The 20,498-nt window shown below is 37.2% G+C and overlaps 1 protein-coding gene across 17 annotated transcripts in view; it reads left to right on the top strand.

The window, feature by feature from the left end:
• DLG1 (discs large MAGUK scaffold protein 1) overlaps nucleotides 1-20,498 on the top strand; it is a 149,689-nt gene that overhangs the window by 13,102 nt on the left and 116,089 nt on the right. For 16 of the 17 annotated variants that reach the window (XM_032118987.1, XM_032118996.1, XM_032118984.1 and 13 more), the window contains exon 3: nucleotides 1,737-1,903. In XM_032118987.1, coding sequence (XP_031974878.1) covers nucleotides 1,737-1,903 — 167 coding nt within the window. Of the gene's footprint in view, nucleotides 1-1,736; nucleotides 1,904-12,320; nucleotides 12,873-20,498 lie in introns of those variants that run through there. The other variant, XM_032118990.1, reaches the window with a different exon arrangement.

The raw sequence follows: 20,498 nt of genomic DNA, 5'->3' as shown, positions 1-20,498 counted from the left end.
ATGGGAAATGCTGTGCTTTTTGAAATGAGTCGTTCTGCAGGAGGAATAAATGGCTACCTCCGCTGGCAGGGACTTAAAAGGAATAGTAGCAGAATTGAAAATCGGTGTCCTAGATTTCTGTTGCAAAACAGTTGCACAAATAACCCCTTCCCATAAATAATGTAGTGATCTTCCTGGCTTGGTTGCTGTGGATTGCAGCTATAGAATCAACTTAAACCACTGCCTATTTTAATGTACAAAGTACTCTCTGTTGAAGGAAAAAAATCTTTGCTGGGTGTGCTTGATTGATGTATTGATGTTAATGCAGCTGCAAGACAAATTTGCAACTGAGGGAGCTAATGTGAAAGAGATTTAAAGGCAATTTGTATCTCTTAGGCTGCTTTGCTCCTGTATATCTAGGTCACTTAATGTCTTCTGCAACCCTCACTGCTATTTCTTCCAATCAGCAGCGCCAAGAGCAAGTATAACTTTAAAAATTAATGTAAGCTGTTGGTAGGAATTTGACTCTTGTTCAGAGGAAAGATACAAATGGAATTTGAGAATTTCAGTTTTCTGAACTGGTAGAGAGCAGAAGTGCAATGCCTATAAAAACACATAAGACTGGAGTGCCAGCAACAGTATTTGCAACTCTTAGTTGTGTGGTCTTTTTTTTGTGGGATGGCTCTATAAAGGAATTGGTTATTGTGCCTCTGTTACTGACTCTGGGCTGTTGCTAGAAAGCTACAAAACTGCAGCTTAGACTCCTCACTCATGGCTGGGTCCTGTTTCCTTTGGCTTACTGTGTTTGTATGTTTGTCTTCTATGAAGTTGGTGTGATTAAAAATCAAGAGTTTGCAACTCTTGATTTTTACTTTGAATAAGAGACTAAAACCTTTACAGGACAACTTCTTAGTTTGCCCTTCCCTTAGCCTATAGCTTCTCTGACTTTTTTTTTTTTAAATGTGTGTGTTTATGGATCTGATTGCAGTTGTGATAGCAGGTTTCATACACCTACACTTCATAGGAACACCTTTGGTGCTTCTTTATATTGCATTTTTTATTGATGCTTCATGTAGTGAGTAGGATGTCAATAAAAAATGCAAGACAGCCAAATTTTTTGTTTCTCAGATGTTTCCAGCTGAGTCTTCAGGGTTATGGAAAAAGCTGTTAACTAGTTCACGATGGGTAATTCATACTGTTAAGTTTCATCCTATTTCTGTTACTTAGACTGAAAAAGCAGATGATGACCTATCCTCATCAATCTTCCCTTTCCCAACTTCTTGCAGTTTCTCTCTTGCTGATTTCATCAGTATACTTCTATTCTTCTACTTCTGTGATCATTTAGTTGAAACATGTACAAAACAACCTTCTAATATTGCCCTTGAACAGTAGATTTCAGCTAACCAAAGGCTACATTAGTTGAAATTATGTTTACCAAAACTTGAAACATGGACACTAATCCCTTCCACTATTCCACTGCAGTTATTTCATGTGCTTCTGCTGTTCCTGCTGCAGCTTGTGCTCCTGGGGTTGGTGGCAGAAGCCCAGAGTGAGTGGGTAATGGAGGCTCTGAGACAGGGGCACAGAGAACGAGTTGTGTGTGCGGTGGGGGAGGTTCATGTGATCATGCTGGTCCCTACGAATTTACCCATGACAGATGAAGCCATATCTAATCCGTTTTGCAGGAGGAAGATGTAGTTAAAATCAGAATATTAGAGGAACTATCAAGCCTAACTGCAATTTTTTTACATGTTTAGATATTCAAGAATTTTATGAAGTGACCTTATTGGACAATCCAAAATGCATTGATCACTCTCAGCCATCGGAACCAATCCAGCCTGTGAATACCTGGGACTTCTCCAGCCTTCCAAGCACAACAGTGACATCAGAAACATTGCCGAGCAGCCTTAGCCCCAGTGTAGAGGTATGATATAGAAATCGGTTTTATTTTTCTTGTTGAGACTATTAGTTCAACATTGTTCTCTAAGTTTCCTTCATTTTATAAAATATTAATTTTCAAAGAAAATGTACATTATTAAGATCAATAGTCATAGGGGATTTAATTATTGAAATGTTTAATAACATGTATGCATTTTGCTTAGTCAAAAATTTATAAACTCATTTGTCAAATGTACCATTAAGTGACCATTAAATTGGATTTATGCTTTGATTTTGGAACCTCACTGACAGGTTTATTAGTATGCTTATACTCATCCATGCTCATGACTCTTGAGTCATTCCTTCATTAATTATTTGGGAAATCTGAGACTGTTGTCTTTCTGATTAGTAACCTTTTCAGTCTGATCATAAGAAATTCTCTGCTACTTCTATATCTGTGTTCTGGAAGGACTTGTTTTTGAAAACAATATGCAGCCATTTGTCACTAGTGAATGGTGAGAAAAATGAGAAGGAAAATGCTCACTGTTGTACATTTTTCACTAAAGCAAAATCTCCCTGATCAGTTTAAACTTAAAATGTTGACTATTTTCACATCAGAGCTATTATTTGTCCCCAAAGAGGTGAACCCTTGAAGTGTGCCCTGGAAACTGACACCACTGGAAAAAGTGTGTGAGTTTCTCAGTAACTGAAGCCAGTGCACTGTGCTGGTCCATTTTCATGAAATGATTGTGGAGCTCAGGAGGAGCCCTGGGAGAGATCAGCCAAAGGACTGGTGCTGCAGCCTGTAGGGAAGCTTGGGAACTTGTACTACTCAGCAAGATAAAGTGGCTGGGATGTCTTAGTGAGTGAACCTTTATCAGGGGCTGTTGGGACTGTGTAAGAAGGTTCACTTAGCTGCAGATCATTAGTGTGTGATGTGCTAATGAGTTTGTACAGTTAAAAAAAAATGCTTGTGCTCATTGTAGCTTTTTTCAAATCTGTCATATTGAAGCTAGTATGAAATACATCAGGAATGCTTTAAAAGAAGCTATAGAGGAAATCCAAAACTTGGATGCTTTTGGAAAGTAAAAAATGGTGAGTAGGTAAAAAGGTCAGCCAAGCCAGGGGCAAGACTTATATATTGCCAAGAACAGCCATTAAAATATCTTTACATGAAAAACTGAGCAGCCTAGGCATACTGTCTTTTTCAGGTTTGTAAGTAATTGAACACTGAGGAATTTAAATTCTAGTTGAACTTGCAATGTGGGAATAGATTATTTTCTTGTTTGTGAATCTTGGTTACACAAGATTATTATTAAAATTTAAATTTTATATGTCTGTGGAATCTACTACCTGAAATTGCATTGAGAAGGCCACTGTCATTGTAGTCACCCTAATGAATTGTCATTGGAGGAAATGGGGTAATGCTGGAGTATATGAGAAATAGCATGGAAAAGGCTATTGTGCTATTTACCTGTATGCCATCATCTAAATCTGAGGCTTAGAGCTGTAGAACATCCCTTTTTGAAGGTATGGTGGGAATGGCACCTCTTAAAAGCAAGAGCAAAAGGAGCTGTAGTCAAGGAGAGGCAAGGCTTATTTTGTCTACTGAGATGTTTTGAAATAAGCTGGTTCTATTTCATATTTGCATGTGCAGAGAACTTAATGAGGCAATTTGGGAGTCATTGCAGTTGCCCTTAGTCATGGAGGATGCATGAAGTTCCCAAAAATGGCGGATGGACAAATGCCATCTTTTAAAAAGGGAATACATAGGAGTAAGGCAGGAGAGGAGGATTTAGGTTTAACAGGTACAGTGAATGATTCCACAGTTTTTTAGTAGCTCCTTGAAAGTGATAAAGGAGCCAAATAATAGCTCTCATAGTTGTTGATGACAGTTTTGTCGAACAGTTTCTTTCTATTGTGGTAATCATTCTTGTGGTAGGAAGAAACCATAAATGTGATAAATTCTGACTTGAGTAGAACTTTCGGCATGGTTTAACAGGCTATCTTTTGAGATAATATATCAGTTAAAGTTTCTCAAAAAATGCATCCTAGGGTTGGGTTTTTAGTGAAAACATCCTTATTAAATTAGAAATTGAACCATGGGAAGAGAATGGTATGTTACTGCTTCATCAGCTAAGACTAGAATGAAGCCTTGGGCAGTTGAAGTAATTAATGTCCTACATTTTGGCTGAACTAATAGAAGTTGAATAGCTAAGAATTGGTTTCTCAGAAAAGGTCTGCGTAATTTTTGAATCTTAAGGTGAGTCAACCATGGCATGTTAATAGATGAAAAGAACACCTTACTGACATAGGTATGGTGTAAAACTGTTCTATTCTACTTGGTCTGCATAAGGCTTTGCTGGAGATATTGTCAAATTTGAGGTATCATGGTGTGAAAAAGATGTTTGATTTCAGTGCTTAGAAGAGAGTGACATGGAAGATGTCATCTTGGAAAGAAGTGAAGACCGGGATGGTTTGGTGTTGCTTGAAAGAATTGGACACTTAATTGGGAAGAGAAATTTCCTGTATTTATAGAATGTGAAAAAGAAATATTTTGTTTTTATACAAGATGTGCTAGGCTTACACTATAGAAATAGACTTACAAAAGCATTTAATATGTTTTTCTGAGCACCAGAATAGCATAGTACATGGCCAGTCTCCCTTATTGAAGGTCTTTTGAGGCAGCATGATGGTCTTAAAGGTCATAAATGTTTTTGTTTTGTTTTTTAATCCCTGTAATGCACCTGGGAACAGTGTAATGGACTTGAGGATTCATGTCCTTACCAAACCATTTTGTTATTAGTAAACATGCTTCAAATTCTAGCAGCCTGCACTTGAAGCACATATTTGCTGCTATGAGATTTGTCTTATGATGTTGCCACTGTAGGACGTTTTGTGCTTCCCCTATAGGAGAAGCAGATGTCCGAAGTGGGGAATAGTTTGTGGTGTTAAATCCATGCTTTGTGATTATTCACTCCCAGCCCCTGCAGAAACGGTTTGCAGCCCTATACAAGGGTAGTGTTGTCCCTGTATCTTTCTATGTTGTACATGAAGGTGTGTTTTTATTCTCATGTGCAGTTGGACTGCCAGGACTTGTCCTTGACACTGCACCAATGACACCAGGCACATTGTCATGGCAAGGTCACTAATGCGTTGAAAGAACTGCCTGATTTGGAAAGGCTTACCAGAGACGTGTCTGTTCTCAGATGCACTGTTTACTTCTCCACTACAGTCTGGTGGCCATGCTAGTGTTACCTAACAGAACCTGATATGGTGTGGATTACTTTGTTATTTTTCTAAGTGGCCCAGATTTGAACATTTATGACAAAGCTACCCATCTTCCTTCATATTTTTTGTCTTGAGTGTCATGTGAAAGTCACTATTGTTTGACCTTCAGTATATGAAGGTCAGGTTTTAGTTTTACTTCCAGTATTTAAGACCACTGTATTTGTACTTCCAGTATCTAAAACCATTTGCATATATTGGTGTTGATCCCAGTTCATGTGAAACTGAAAGCAAGCTTTTCTCGCAGTCTCTGTCACTTACAGTAAATGTTACCTTGTATTTCATTAGTTAGAGTACTGTTTCCATGTTAAATCGTAAGGTGAACAATTTTGAAAAGTGGTAGTTTGGTGTTGGTTTCTTTTTCTTTTCTCTAATATATCCAAATGTCCAAATATATATATATAATCCAATAAATATATATATATAATCCAAATATATACGAAAACTGTTACATAAACATATAATCTTATACCTTTTTATTGACCTTAATTCTTTCTTCTTCAGCGACTGGTTTTTTTATCTTTATATACCTGCTTGGCAATACTTTTCCTTCAATATTTTAAAATTTAATAAAAATTATGAGGAGAAATTTAGCATGCTTGCTATATGTAGTATGTGAAAATTTATGTTTTAATGCTCAATGCATTTTTGGTTTCGGTAATGCTTTTTTTAGCTACTTAGGGTTTTTTTAAAAAGTTCTTTTATATTTGGCTTTAATAAACCCGAGGGAGTAATAATTCTGGTATGTGTTTAAGCTAGCTTTTAAATTATAAATTCTCACTTTTCAGACTTTCAAGGCTGCTGTCCAGTTCAGTATTAGTTCGTTAACCAGACTCAAACAGATTGGAACACTTCATGCACTTTGAGATTATTTTAACTCTATTCTGTGCCTTGCCAGGCTGGTGAGTTTGCAAGTGATAAGCATGGGATGTTTTTCTTCTTGCTTGGACATTGTTAGCCTTTGAAGTAATGTATTTCAACCCTGTTTCTTTTACCTTGCTGATATTTTTTTGCTGTAGTTACTGTGGACCAAAATAATATTCTTCCAGCTGACACTTTGATGGTATATGTGAGAGTTGCTGTGAGAGTGGGAATGTAATGCTCCCCTAAAGAGATTAAGGATTGAATTACAAGAACTTTCTACACAGCTGACTTTGGGAATGACTTTTTAGCAATGTGTGGTTGTGTATATACATAGAATAGTAGTATACAAGCTTAGGTTGCCTGAGGACTTCTAATGACACGTAGCCTACTTCTGTTTTTTCCTTCCTACCTCTGAATCCAAAGACTGGAGTTTGTATTCCCCATAGGTTGTGTATTAGAGAAAGCCAGATTGCAAGTTTTCCTGCTCATAGCAATCTGTTTTCTTTTCCATGCTCTATATTTCCTGGAACATTATTTAACAGTTTTATTTGTTTCAATCTCCAGTACAAAATTATGGGAAAAAAAACCACTAAAAAAAAAAGTGATTCAAGAAAGTGATAAAGCAGGAAAGGAATGTTAATCCTTTCAGTACCAGGAACTAGTTTAAAAAAGAAATATATGCAATCTGAAAAGGATGAATGGTTCGTGCCTTTTCCTTGTGTGCATTAAATGCTGAGCTCAAGTGTGCCTGGCAAAGCGAACAAATCTGAAACAAGATCTCGGCGCTGTGTGAGAGCAGAGCCTGTATGGGAGGGAGCGGCTTCGGGAGCTGTTTGCTGTGATCTGTGGTGCCATCTGCAGGTGGGACACTCGGTGTTTGACAAATACGCGGTGAAACTTAAATCACTGGAAGAAATCTCTGACCTAATTGAGTAGTGTATTGCTAAGGAAATAGTAGTCTTGTGACATTCTTTTTTCTCTTTAAATCTGTAGGATTTGTTTTAGTATTTTGATTGTTTTAAATCAGAGAAGTTAAGATGTTTGCTGTTTAGCTTGAATTTAAAAGTAGCCACAATCATTTGATTTTACATGTTGAAAAAAACCGCCACTGAACAATGTCTCAAAGGAAATTTTTTGCCTTAGGACGTGGAACTCAATCTGGAGTCTCTTACAGTTGCATGAGGATACCTTTGTATTTAGTGAGTAATGGTGTATGAAGGACTTTGTTCTGATCTGTGGTTTTCCCATCTATCTGCACTTGCCAGTGTGTTTAGTGTCTGGCATGTAGAGACTGGCTAGCTCACTCTCTTCTAGGGCCTTTTGCCAAATTCTTTTTTTATACAAAGAAAACAAAAGAGGAAGTAAGGAAACAGCTGATAAGTCTGCAATTTCAGCTAAAATTTGATGCCAGGGCAGAGTGGACAGGAAACTCGCTAAACATCTTGCAATTACAAAATAACTCAGTATCACCTAGGAGGTCAGTTACATTGTGAAGGATTTTGACTAGCTAAGTCTTGAAAATCTCAAGAACTGGAAATGCAAAACTTTTCTGTCAGTCTTTTCCAGTGCTTGAGTATCCTCATGGTGAAAAAGCTTCACCCTATTTTTGATTGAAATTCCTGTTTCAATTTATTTGTAGTTTCTAGGGTTTTTCCATCATACAACATGGACTTGAGTTTGTCTTCTGACATCCCACTGTAGGTACTGGAGGGCTGCTTTTAGGTTCTGCTGAACTCTTTCTCCAAGCTTAAACAAGCCCTGTATCCTCATTCTCTCTTTAAGGGTCAAGTCTTCCAAAAACCCTCTCAATGTCTTAATGGCCCTCTGCAGAACTTGCTCCACATTGTCAAAATCCTTGTATTGGGGCCCTAAAATGGAATGCAGTATTCCAAATGCCCCTAGTGGAAGTGCCAAGCAAAGGGGAATAATAGAGTTTTATGTTACTACTGGTTGTGTTTCTGTTAATGCAGCTCCTGTTCTCCTTTGCTGTTAAGGCCTGCTGCGGGCTTGTGTTCGGTTTGCTCAGTATCTGTCAACATGAATATTTTGGAAAGGGATAAAGTTAAGCTAACATCATTTTCACCTCCAATATGGGAATTGGCTTTGTTTACAAAGCAGCCAGTAATGTCTTCTTAACCTCTCTAAAAATGTGACAGTTTTGTATAACTTCTTAATAAGATAAGCTAATGTAGACAGGAGGAAGGAATTTGGGATGTCTAGTTTCTAGTGCAATGAAAAAATCTATGTTTAATCAGTAGCAGTTTGTATTCAGGATGGAATGGTACATCAAGCAGTTAATCAGAATCTCAGAGGAAGCCTTGTGAGGAGATACCTGCAAATGTAGAGTACATTATTAAAGTGCAGGATGCTCTAGTTCTGTTTTTCTGTTTCTGAATTTTAACTGCAATATCTTCATCTGGATTTGCAAAGTCATTCTTACCTGTTGTATTAACAAGCTGTTCCTGTGAAAGTCCCCAGCCTATTGTACTATGTTCAAATACCTTCTTTGCTTTAATATTTATAAAGATTCAGTTTTTTAGCTTGATAATATGCTATATCTGATTGCTGTGCTCCTTGTTATTGTACTGGTCCTTTATGCCTGTATCTGTATGTGTGTATTGCCCATTATTTATATAATCTCCTTTGCTGCACACATGATGTGCTTGTTTTGTTTCAGCACCAATATAGTCCTGGGTTACTCAGAAGCTTTGCTTTCTCTGTGTTAACTTTACAATGAGGAAATGATATTTGGTTTGCTATGTATTTTGCTTTCAATACTTGAAATCCAGGCTGTTTGTACAAAGAAAAGAATGTAAGTCTTGAATGAAAGCTGAAAAAGTCTTCCAGGGGCAGGCTTCTGGTGAAAGTGAATGCAAAAGCAAATAAACAAAATCCCCATGCTCTGTTCGGGGTGTGTATACAAGCAATAAAACCCTATTATTTCTAAATTTCTCAGTTTAGGAGTAAATAGACAACTTACAAATTCACTTTTTAAAAAAATCTAATAATTACATCTTGCAGCCAGGTTCAAAGATAGCTATATAAATTAATTTATGACATCTTACACTTTTAGTGCTTTCTTTACTAAAGTAGCTGAGAAAATGCTTGCAGTGATGATAGTGCTTGATGTTTACTGAGTCTTTGATATGTCTCCTCAAATATGCTGAGGTTGGGCATTTGACATCCCCTTGCGAAGCTGAGCTGAGCCTGCTTCTCTGGTTACACCTGTGACAGCTCTGTGTTATGTGGCTTTTCTCATAGAATCCAAGAGCAAATTAGCTTTTAAATAACCACATGCACTTTTAAATTTGTGAATAGATTAAGAAATTATTTATCTGCAAAATCAGTATTTTCCAAAGCATTGTTTTAATTTGCATGATTTATTTCTATGTGTAGTTCATCTGTGCATGAATTTTCCTTTAGTTATCTGGTGGCTTTGTAGATAGAATCTTCCACACTGGAAAAAGAATAAGCCTGTGAAGGTACAAAGAGTGACTGCCAAACATAACCTAAAAGAATTTATAAGTAATTTTTCTTGTCTTGAATTAATCTCTTACTTTGTGTTTCTCACTTGAGAATCATCCTTTTTTTTTTTAATATTAATGCCATGAATAGTGGTGAATGGAAATGCACTTTTTCCTTCTGGCCAAGCTGTATAGAATAGTTGTTACTGGTTGTTACTGAGATCACTTGGAGCTGACGGGACAGAAGGATTTATTTTTAATAAGGTTGAATGACATTGAAGAGATCACAATGTTTCTCACAAATTCAGTAGAATAATAGTTTTTTTAATGACTAACAGCACTGTGTGAAAATGTCTTACTCTTCAGTGCATGAAAGGATGACTTTTCATGCATTTCATTATTTTGATTCAAGTTTTGGTGTGTTCTTTAATATCTTTCTTTTCCTTCTCACAATATGGTTCAAAGGAAAGAAGGTTCTAAGTTATTTTATTAAATTGTTTAATTACAGTAGTTTTACTTCTGAATTTTTTACCTATTTCTCATTTTGAAAAACTTTCTTCTGCTCTCCAAAATTTAACACATGCTTGCTCATTCAAGGAGTTTTATAATTTGCTTTCAAAAAGCTGTATTATTTTTTTGTATGAGAATGCTAAACCTCCTGAATATTTGAGCCTTGGTCAATATTTTTTGAATGTTTATTTCTTCTACATACAGTATTTCCAGTGAAAAGTCTGCAGAAACTGCTTTAGGGCTAGGAAATACTTATTTTATCCATAGTACTCTTATTTTTGAGTCCTTCTCTCTCTGTGCACTATATTTATGAAAATGTGTATTGGTGTTTGCCACAAAACTTTTTGGTGTACTGATATGGAATTTTTTCCCCTGTGTGTGGACATTGTTAGCTGAAGATGGATCTTGGGAGAACCATGTGCAGTTACCAGAAGGACTTTTAATCCATTGTAGTGGTGCAGTGCTTGGTAAAGGGCTCTAATGTAGCCTGGCTGTACATCCTGCTCTGATTCGTGCAGTGCATGCTTTACTACTTTTCAAGCACACTTGTTATGAGATGACTTTCTGTCTGCCCTGAAGTGTTTAGGGTCCTTGTTCAAGGTGAGCAGCCTGATCCACAAATCCTCAGCAAAGAAATGCTTTTTCCTTACCTCTCTGGATAGGTCTCTTCTACGTCTCATGGTCTGCATCGGCAACTTGAAGGATGTTACATGCTTGTTATGACAGGAGTAATGGGTCTTGTTGGAAGGATGGTGGTGAGTGCAAGAGGAGAGAAATGATATGATAATGATCCTTAGTTCTGAAAGCGTCCCAAAGAAGGCAAGAGAATGGAAAACTGAGAATAAAAGTGATTGATTCTGAACCTAAGCTAATTGTAGCCAGGATTAGTCTGCAGAAGCTTAATCTTGAACCAAGGTGGCTGATAGAAATTTCAGTGATGAGCAGGATCGTTAATCTTTGCCCTTCATGGATAGAGCATGAAGTTTCATGCCAGGTTTCCATGTGCTCTTGGGATTCCTAGAGCTGTTTGTGCAAGAAATGTACATTTGGACTGACTGCATGTCTTGTATTAGTCATTGAAGATGTTTCTGGCCTGGACACTGGATATGTGCCAAGTTACCTAGAAATGCATTTCCTTAGTTTTCCTTACCTTTTTGAATACTAGCACTTTGTTAATTTCTCGGAACCGTACAGTTTTCCCAAAAGAAGACTTGGGAAATGCAAGAATAATTTCTTTGTGAGGTACCTTGTGTGCATTCAGCTGTGAAAGTAATCCCTCCCTCCCTTTTCTGACACAGGAATGTTTCATCAGCTTAACTTGTGCTTTTTTGTTTTTTCGAGTTAGAACTTTTAGCCTTCTGACTGGGTTCAGCCAGTTTCAGCAGTCTGAAAGATGCATAGTTTTCCCACTGATGCTTTGTAGCAGTGAGAACTTCACCTAGGTGTTCACAGCAGAAATTCTTCACAGGTTTTATAGACAGTGTAAAAATGAAAAATATCTCTGGCTTGACTTGGACATACAACGTAAAAATCATAGTCTTAGTGGTTGAATGGTGTAAGATTTATCTTAAAATTCCATTCAAGTTTGTCCCATAAAGATATCACCTGCCCACAAAATAAAATGCGTGATTTTGGAAAGATTAGTTTCCTTATATAGCAGGTCACCCCCTTCCCTGCCTCTAGCAGCCCCCCACACCAGACCACTTCTCCCAGTATGTATGGAAAAGCTGGAGAATCAAGTGGAGCAAAGTTGCAGAAAGCTTAAAGGGAGTGTTGTAGATACACAGTGTATTCTAGAGTTGTTTTGATGCAAAATACAGTCAGTTGTACATATTGGGTTAAAAGCAAAATGATGCAGATAAGATTTAATAGCTTGAAATTACTCATTGAATTTTTTCAATATACTTCATTTTGTTTGCAGCAAAGGTGTTAGTGGGGCATCTAATAGGACAAGATAGTGAAAACTGAGTTTATGAGCTGCTTTCAATGCTTCTTGTGGGAAACTAATGTACTAAGGTTCTTACCAATGTATGGAACTGTCAGGTTAGTGTTTCAGAGTACACAGGATGTTGTTTTGTGCCCAAGTGTTAGACTTTTCCCAGCCGTGCTAATTAGGCTAAGAAGACAATGCCTGCGCATACAAACTTTGCCTTGTCACTGCATTACAGCCTTAGAAAAGGAAATGAAATTCTAGGTTAATTCAAGGCTCAAAATAGCATTTCTCCTGCAATATGCATTACTCTTTCCTTGCCGCTTTCTTCTCTCCCTGATCTACATGGAATATTCCATTCATTACTGCTTAGGAAATCAGTTATTTTGCAGTCTGCAAATGCTGAAATGACGTTAGAGGAGAAATACTTGTTTGCAACCAAAACTATTTTTGAACAAATGCTTCATTTTAGAAATTGTAACCAGCTAAGAAAAGCCGAATTGAGATTTTTTGCTGTAAAATAATTTTGTATTGCATTTCATCAAATGATTCCCTGTGATGCTCATGTGTTAGGTAATCCTGACAGAGGAGTATATGAAATAGAATACGAGGAGGTACTTAACTGGTATGGAATAGGATTTGACATCTTTTGTAGAATATTTTCAAGGATACATTTAAGTTTTTCAGACATAGATAACCAAAATAGGTTAAGAATTTTTCATGAAACTTAAAGCATCTGTATTTTAGCCTGCTGCTTTTTCTCCATGGTGTTTCTACCTCTGAATGAATCCAAAGGGAAAGCTGGCACTCACTCAACTGTTTTGACTATTAAATAAGTGTGCTTCTTCTCATTCTGTTGAGATGGTGTTTAGCTGTGACTGAAAATAAACCTTTTAAATGTTTGGAAATATACCTGCTATGCTGAAACGATGGATTGCTTATGCATTGTAACAACAAAGGTAAGACGATAAAGCTTTTTGATTAATGCCTACAATCTTGGAAGTTCTTGTTGAATCTTTCTTCCAGTTTTTACTACCTGTAATGAAAATGCCTTGATGGTTTTCTAGTGTTGATTTTTTAAAAATCTTTAAACTGCACAGATAGTCAAAATAAATTCCGTAGTTGTTGCTAAGAACAATTATAGATGTTAATGCTTTGAAGAGCTAATTATGCACATATTGAAAAGTGTAGTAGAATGATTTTTTTTCCTTCATTCTGCAGTAAGACACCCTTTTGTAAAAATTCACTCTCTTTAAATGTGCTAAAATAGTAGTTTGCTTTTTATTCCAGAATAAGGAATTCCAAATGATATTTTACATAACCTTTATCAGGACATGTTTAAAATAATGGTCAAAGAGAAGAAGATGAATCTGGCAAGTCGTGTTAGGGATGGATATATTTCAAAATGCTTTATTATTTTGACATCTTGCTGCTTTGAGATGAAGACACCCAGATAACTTAGTGTCATTACTTCTGTGCTAGGATAAAGTTTTATTTAAGTTTTTTTTTAATGCAGTCCACCTGTAACTTCTAAAGATAAAATCTGATGCATAAACGTAATATATTAGTACTGTGCTTGTGAAATATTGACTTGGTGAGTTTGATTTTTTGGAGGCTTTATTTTCCTTCAAGTAGTAAAATTGTTCCGTATTGCTCCCCTTTCCCTGGATGTTGGAATAATTGCTAGTTTAATTTTTTTTGACAAACTGATTTAAGTTCTAGCATTCTTCTGGATAATTTTAAACCATAAAACTTGCTTATACAAACACACTTCTCAAGAAGTAGAATAAAATTGAACATCTTTGAGACTGTTAGGTGGATTTAATGATAGCTTTTATAAAAGAAAACATCAAGATTCTTACCAGGTTGTTTGACACAAGGAAGCAAAGGCTGACTGGAATGAGTGAATTACTTTGTCTCTCACCAGCAAAGGAGTATTTCTGGTGTCTGAACTGTCACAGTTTTTTTAGAAGTGAAACAAGCCCCTTTAAATCATGTCTGACTGATATTAATTTGTGGCATTTTTGCTTTATTTATTTTAGAATATTCTCTTTTATTACGGTGAGATTGGGATTGGGTGTCAATTGCTTTGCTTCAGTTATATTGATATGTACCTTAATTTTATTGTACTAGTTTAAAAAAAGAAGGGGAGAGGTAGAGCTGTCATTTTTATAACTAAAATGCTCGACTTCAGTTTTATTTTGTGCATTTGTTCACCTTCACATATCTACTTGACTAAGAGCAGAAAGACAATTTACATGGAAAGTTAAGCCAACAGAAAACATATTCTCTGAAAAAAAAGTTGTTTTTTAGTATGATTAGCCTGGCGCTGTGGGTGCTAAGAAAGTAAGACTGCTCACAGAAATGTTGCTTGGGAGAGGGAGAGATCATCTCTGCACAGCACAGACTTACATGGGCTAAGACTGATGGTGCATTTCCACCTGGAGTTATCAGAACTTAATCCTTCCTGCCTGCTTCTTGTTAAGTTTTGGCCTCATTTAATGAAATGCTGTAGTACCTTGCAGCTTCAGCTAAAGGTGTTTATTTAAAGTGGGGCTTAGGAAAGAACTGTTTGCTTCCCCGTGTACCCGTGTATATCTGATTACTCAGAAGTTGTAGTCTAATGAGAAGAATATTCCTTGGTTTTGTGCATAAACCTGTATTTCAAATCTCAAGGAAAATCAATGCATGTAAGTAAGGCAATTTTGCAATCAACATTAATGTAATGTATGATAGGATTAGTAAAAATGTTAAATGCTTCCCCTTTTTCTACCTTGAGCAGAGGAGTATTTGAAACAATTCATTGTTACTCTTTATTTCTGACTAGGGAAAAGAAGAATTTGGCCAGTGAGATGAATTTTCTCATGAATTTGAGAAATCTTTTGTAATCTGATCTTTGATATTTCTGTTTTATTATTCTGCTTAATTCAGAATTCAGATCTAATTACAATAGGTGAACAGGTCCTTAAACTCATTCCTGTCCTGTCTTTAAAGGTCTAACTGTTTTACTTTGCCCAAATCTAGTGCAAAGAATACTGATTAATACAGTATTTTTTCCTCCTTATGTGGGCACATTGGTTTGATGTAGGTAGGCAAATTTGCATCACTGCAACCATGGATACTATTAAGAGCAGGCACGTGGGCTGAGCTTACAGTAATGATTTTTATTTAAGTCACAGTTTTAAATGAGTTCATGGCACTTAAAAATACAGAATATGAAAAGTCTTTGATTTTTCCAGAAAAAGCCATTTTTAGCAGTCATTCTTAACTTTGTTCCATAGTATACTTTCAGTAAAGCAGTAGAATTTAAAATGACAGTGATCTAAAATAGCTTTAAGTAATATGTCTAGCCTGACAAGTGTGAAAAAACAATGCTTTTGTACCATTTTTATTTCAAAATACTAAGAAGCATCATGCCTGGACTGCATCAGAGCAGTATCAGTGTGGTCCAGTCCTTGTTTCTGAAAGAAGCCAAACTCCAGTATTTCGGGAGAGGGGAAATGTATAATGCATCAACCTGTTACTAAGGGAGAAAGATGAAGGGTTTTTTCCTAAGTTGTAAAACTTAAGCCGTGAGACCTCATAAATTCTAAGTGAGCTCAGTGGTGTGGCTGCAAGGTGCCTGACCACAGGAGCACAGCTACAGCTGGCGTGGATGAAGTGGGAAAGGTGACAGTGAGTTTATGTGATTCCTGCAGCTTTCCTCACTTGGTTGTGCATTTCACTGTAATTCAGAGTCCCATTGTTATAGAAAGTTTTTGGAATTTGCCTCAGCTTAAATGAATTGTGCATAATTGAATTTTTTTGTGCTGAAAGTGATCTTTTCCAACCATCTGCTTAAAGAAGGGGCAGCATCAACTCAGACCAGGTCACTTAGGGCTTTGATTAGGTTTTGTAAGCCCCCTCAGCCTTTTTGTAAGCCACTCAGTTTAAAGTTCTCTCCTCATGCTGTGCACAACAAGGGCCCAGTTTTGTTTTCTTGGTGTCTCCTCTTAGACATTAGAAGGCTGTTATCAGCTCCTGCCCAGTGCCTTTCTCTGGGTTGAACAAGCCCAGTCCCCTGAACCTTTCTTCATTGTGCTTCAGCCAAGTGACCATCTCGGTGGTTTTCCACCGTACTTGATCCTATATTCCAGGTCCAACAAGTGTTTCAAGAAACATAAAGAGAGGTTGCAATGCAAGTTTTAACCTTCTGTGTTATGTACTGTGTGCATAAAACCTGAAAGCTTCGATGCTGGTAGGAAGTAAAATGTGAGAGACACTTGTGTGAAAACTGAAACAATTAAAAGCTAAGCTTTTATGTATAAACTAGATGGAAAAATTATTTGGTGGGGCCAAAGGAATTTGCTTTCTTAAGTGAAGGAACAAAATACAGAATTTTGAATTTAATATTGTAGATGAGATGTAAATGAGTTATATGGGAAATTATTACACTGAAAGCTTAAGAAATACTTTCAGTACTTAATAGTACACAACAGCTCTTCCAAGTTGGCACATGTGAATGGTGTGTCGTAATGGGGTTTGGCCAAGGACTTCATTTTGCCAACATTCCATGTCCTCACTAAAAAGCTAGTTGCTGTGGATAAATCACAGATATCTGGTGAGCCAGTTGAGTAGTGCTATTAGTAAATCACCTGACTTTGCTATGTTATCTGGTTACAGTGTTGAAGAAAAGGATGCAGAATCAGTCACAAAAGCTTTGGGAAGTGAAAAAAATGGTGCAACTCTAATGTTGGCAGCAGCAGCAGATGGTATGATATTGCTCTTGCATGTGAGCTTGACGTATAATGCAATGCCAAAGAAACAGCTGCCTACTAGATAGTTGAGAAGTGTCAAAATCAAGGATGGTTGCCTATATTCTAAAGGATTGGCCAGCTTTCATGTGGAATAGGAGACCAAGTGTGTGAAGTATGTTTGCTGTATTGGGTTTAAAGGGTATTTGACAAAAGCAATGAGGAATACAAGCCAAGAATACTGACCTTGTGGTCATGCCAGGAGAAACAATGTCCCAACTGCCTGTATTTGTGGTTGTGAACAGCCCTTTAAAAAGTTTGAAGATTTAATATACAGAATGAACTTTTGCAGAGGGTCATGCTTCTAATCTCTACATGGCAAATAAAGAAGCCCAGTGCAACATCAGATGGCTGGTGGGTAATTCTAGAGGTTGTAGCTAAAGAAATTAACAAATACTATATTTTGGATTCTGTGGATGGAACTGAAAGTGGCTTCTCTGAGTTTTGAAGATGAATATGTTTGAAGGTGATAACTGATGGCACCAAGAGCGATGCAGGTGGCAGAGTGATGATAGAGGAAATGATGAAGGGACCTGATATGCAAAATCTGAAAAGCTGTATGAAGAAGTATGAGAAAATAGACTTACTTAAGGCAATTCATTAGTAGAAATTTACATTCTTACTGTGTATTGATTACAAGGACATAATAAGCTTTCTGCATTTAACTTCTTTCTAAGGGAGTTCTCTGGATTTCAGAGTTCTCTTTCTGTTAACATGGTTTTTGGTATTCTCCCAACCAACAGCAGTTTAAGACTCAAGAACTTCCTGAGCCAGAAGCACCTGTTCTGTAGTATTCTTTGGCTTTCCCTTACGTGGATTTTCTAGTCTCATCAAAATGCACATAGAATATAAAACGAAGGTATAAATCTGTGGTGTTTTCTTCTTATACAGAGCATCTTCTAAGATAATCTTTGTTTACTCGTGCTTGCTTGCTCTTTCTAAATGGCTGCAGGTATACAGGGTTGTGTAATTGATAACCTGGAAGTTATTAGGACTGTGTAGTTATTCAGGCAGGCAGCAGTGATGTTTATATTTGTGTTCTCCAAGAAACTGGATGCCATGCACCCGAGATGTTTATATGAAGCTGATGAATCTTACATGAAGATCTTGTGTCATTGTGTGTGTTTGTACTTATTTCTCCCTCTGTTTTAAATGTAAAAGCTGCTAATTAATACTAGAAATAAGTGATAAATTAGTTATATTTGGCTATTGCACTAGTTCTGGGAGTTGGACTGACTCTGAGAACATGGTGTGGAATATGTTTAGACTGGAGATGCTGAATACAGTAGCAAAAAATCAATCCTACAAATAAAACACCTTCAAAGAATTTTCTCAACTCCATTGCCTACGTGGCACTGTGTGGGTTTCAAAGGAGCTGATGATCATAACCTGAGTAATTTTCCAGGTATTAATGGCAGCAGAGAGTTGAAGCGTTCATTCCTGATCCCTTTTGCTTTGCTGTCCTTGTTTACTACAGGAGAAGAATTCAATCTATTGCTTCATGAGTGACAATGAAACCCAGTTGGTGCTACTGAGAATGCTTCTGCCCCTTTTTGTTCACTGCTCACCTGCTAGGAACCTGGTAGAACTCTGTATGCTTTTCTGCTGGCTACTGAGTGAAAACAGCTCACGGAAAAGTCAAACAAGCACTAGACCTTTTGAAAGATAGCTGCTGGGATGGAGAGTTGTTAACTGTTGAGTAGCTAAAGTCACTCAGATGCCTGGAAAAGGCAGGTAAAATGATAAGACTTAACAGCTCAACATTTTTGGAAGGAGAAGGTGAGAAGAGCAGTGATTCTCTCTGCAGCAGAATCAAACTGCTCAGTTTGGAACTGGACCCTTTGCGTGAACAACTTTGGCATAGTTTCCTGTTGTAATGAAAACAGTGGGAGAAAACAGTGGGTGAATAAATGTAGGGTTGTTCATAGTTGGGCATATGGTCTCCAACACGATTCCTTCAGTGTAGACAGAGCTATTTAGATTTCTTGATGGCGAAAACCCCAAAAAACTTCCTCCGTTATTTGAAGTGAGATTTCAGGACATCTGAGCTCACTGGCTGATTATCTGGTATGCTGCTAGTCAGATTTGTTTTACTAGCCAGCACTGTGCTTGATCATTTCTTTTGTCAATGCAGTGCATTGCACCAGGGCTTTGTTAACGTGAGGGGTGTTTTTACACTTTCTTTGAGGCTTAATCATAGTCTGATGTTTTGTCAGGGGGTATTACTCATACTTTCATAAGTGGGAATATCATTACTTGAATCTCATTCCTAGGACTGGTATTTACCAGACCAAAAAAAGTAAAACATTGAAAACATATTCAAGTGGAGACCATCATTATCTAAGGGATATTCAGCCCAGTTATGCTTGTGTGTTTTTAAGATACGTTTCTTTGAAGACCATACACTGGCATGTCTTGGTTTGGAGGAGGGAAGGACATTGTTTAATGAAATTCTAATGCATGCTTAAAGTATAACTGAGAGCTGCTGTCTTAAAGGTCAGTGTGGGCAGGAATCATCAGCATTTTCTGAATTCATCTAAATGCCCAACAAAGAATGAACAGGCCTTAGGGGGTTTTAGAGACAAACCCATATTGCCTGGAGGAATGATTCCCTACCCTCCACGCTGTGAAAACATTAGAACAATAATTAATTCCTTCTTTCAATCTTTGTGCTCCAACAGTGAGTTTACTTCTGCCACAAATAACATTGGTTGAGGACATTTTTGCTCTTTCCTTGTCTTGGTGGGGCTGTGTGTGCCAGCCATCATTCACAGTTCTCTCAAATGTGCCATTGAGATGGAGCACTGATGCAGGAAATTCTCACTCCTCTGCGACTGTTCTTTCTTGCCTGCTGGAAAAAGCGTGTTATAGTTGCATTTAGGCACCTGCATTTGGGGGGCCTTTATTACCTGGTGAAGGCACCATTGCTGAGGAGGGCTTTGTTTGCATGTTGTGCAGGTGACACACCAGTTGCACATCTTGTACCCCAAGCTCCAGAGCTTTTCTCTTAAGCAGACTCCAAAGGCTCTTCTGACTTGGGCTTTCCAGCTGCTGTGGTGGTGGGTTGGCCAAATGTAGTAGCACTGAATCTGGAACGGAACAGTCACTTCTTGCATTCTTGCAAGATTCTTGGACTTTATTTATCTGTAGAATAGCTCTGAAGTCCTTAGAGTGTTACAATGATGTACTCGGTCCATTTTTCTGCTGTAATTAAAAGATGGCCTTTCACTGGTATGCCCATTATTCCTTTGAAAATATGTAGTAATTCAAAACTGTGTACATTTGACTTGTAGTATATTCCTGTATGTTTTTGTAAATGTTTTGTCCAGAAGGAGACTTCTTTCTTACTCTTCATTCTGCTATTTTTCTATTTGGAAAAAAACCCCAAACCCAAGCCATTCATATGTGGTAAAATGCAACTATTTATCACATGACTGACTGCGTCTGAAAAATCTACTTTGGTTGCTTTAGCTTTAGTTTAGTTAGTTCAGGTACAGTTCTCCTCAAAAAAACTCGGGACTCAAAATGAAGAAGAAATTTCTGTCATAATTCTGCAGTCTGAAATGCTGATGCTGTTGCAGTTCATTTTAAAAAGAACTCCCAACCAAACCACCTTTCTGCTGCTATTTGTAATTAAATTCCATAATAATTTGATAGTTACTCAAGAAGGCAAAAGGAGCACTATTTTATTACATGAAATCCTTCTTACCTGCTGGGTTTCACCTTCCTTCAGGCTAAGGAAATGAATAATGAATACTTAGTTAACTTAGTGATCTGTTATTAATAAATGCA

This window comes from Corvus moneduloides, chromosome 10 (assembly GCF_009650955.1).
Source record: "Corvus moneduloides isolate bCorMon1 chromosome 10, bCorMon1.pri, whole genome shotgun sequence".
NCBI lineage: Eukaryota > Metazoa > Chordata > Aves > Passeriformes > Corvidae > Corvus > Corvus moneduloides.
Note: the sequence above shows the minus strand (reverse complement) of the source record. Positions and strands in the feature narration are given on the sequence as shown.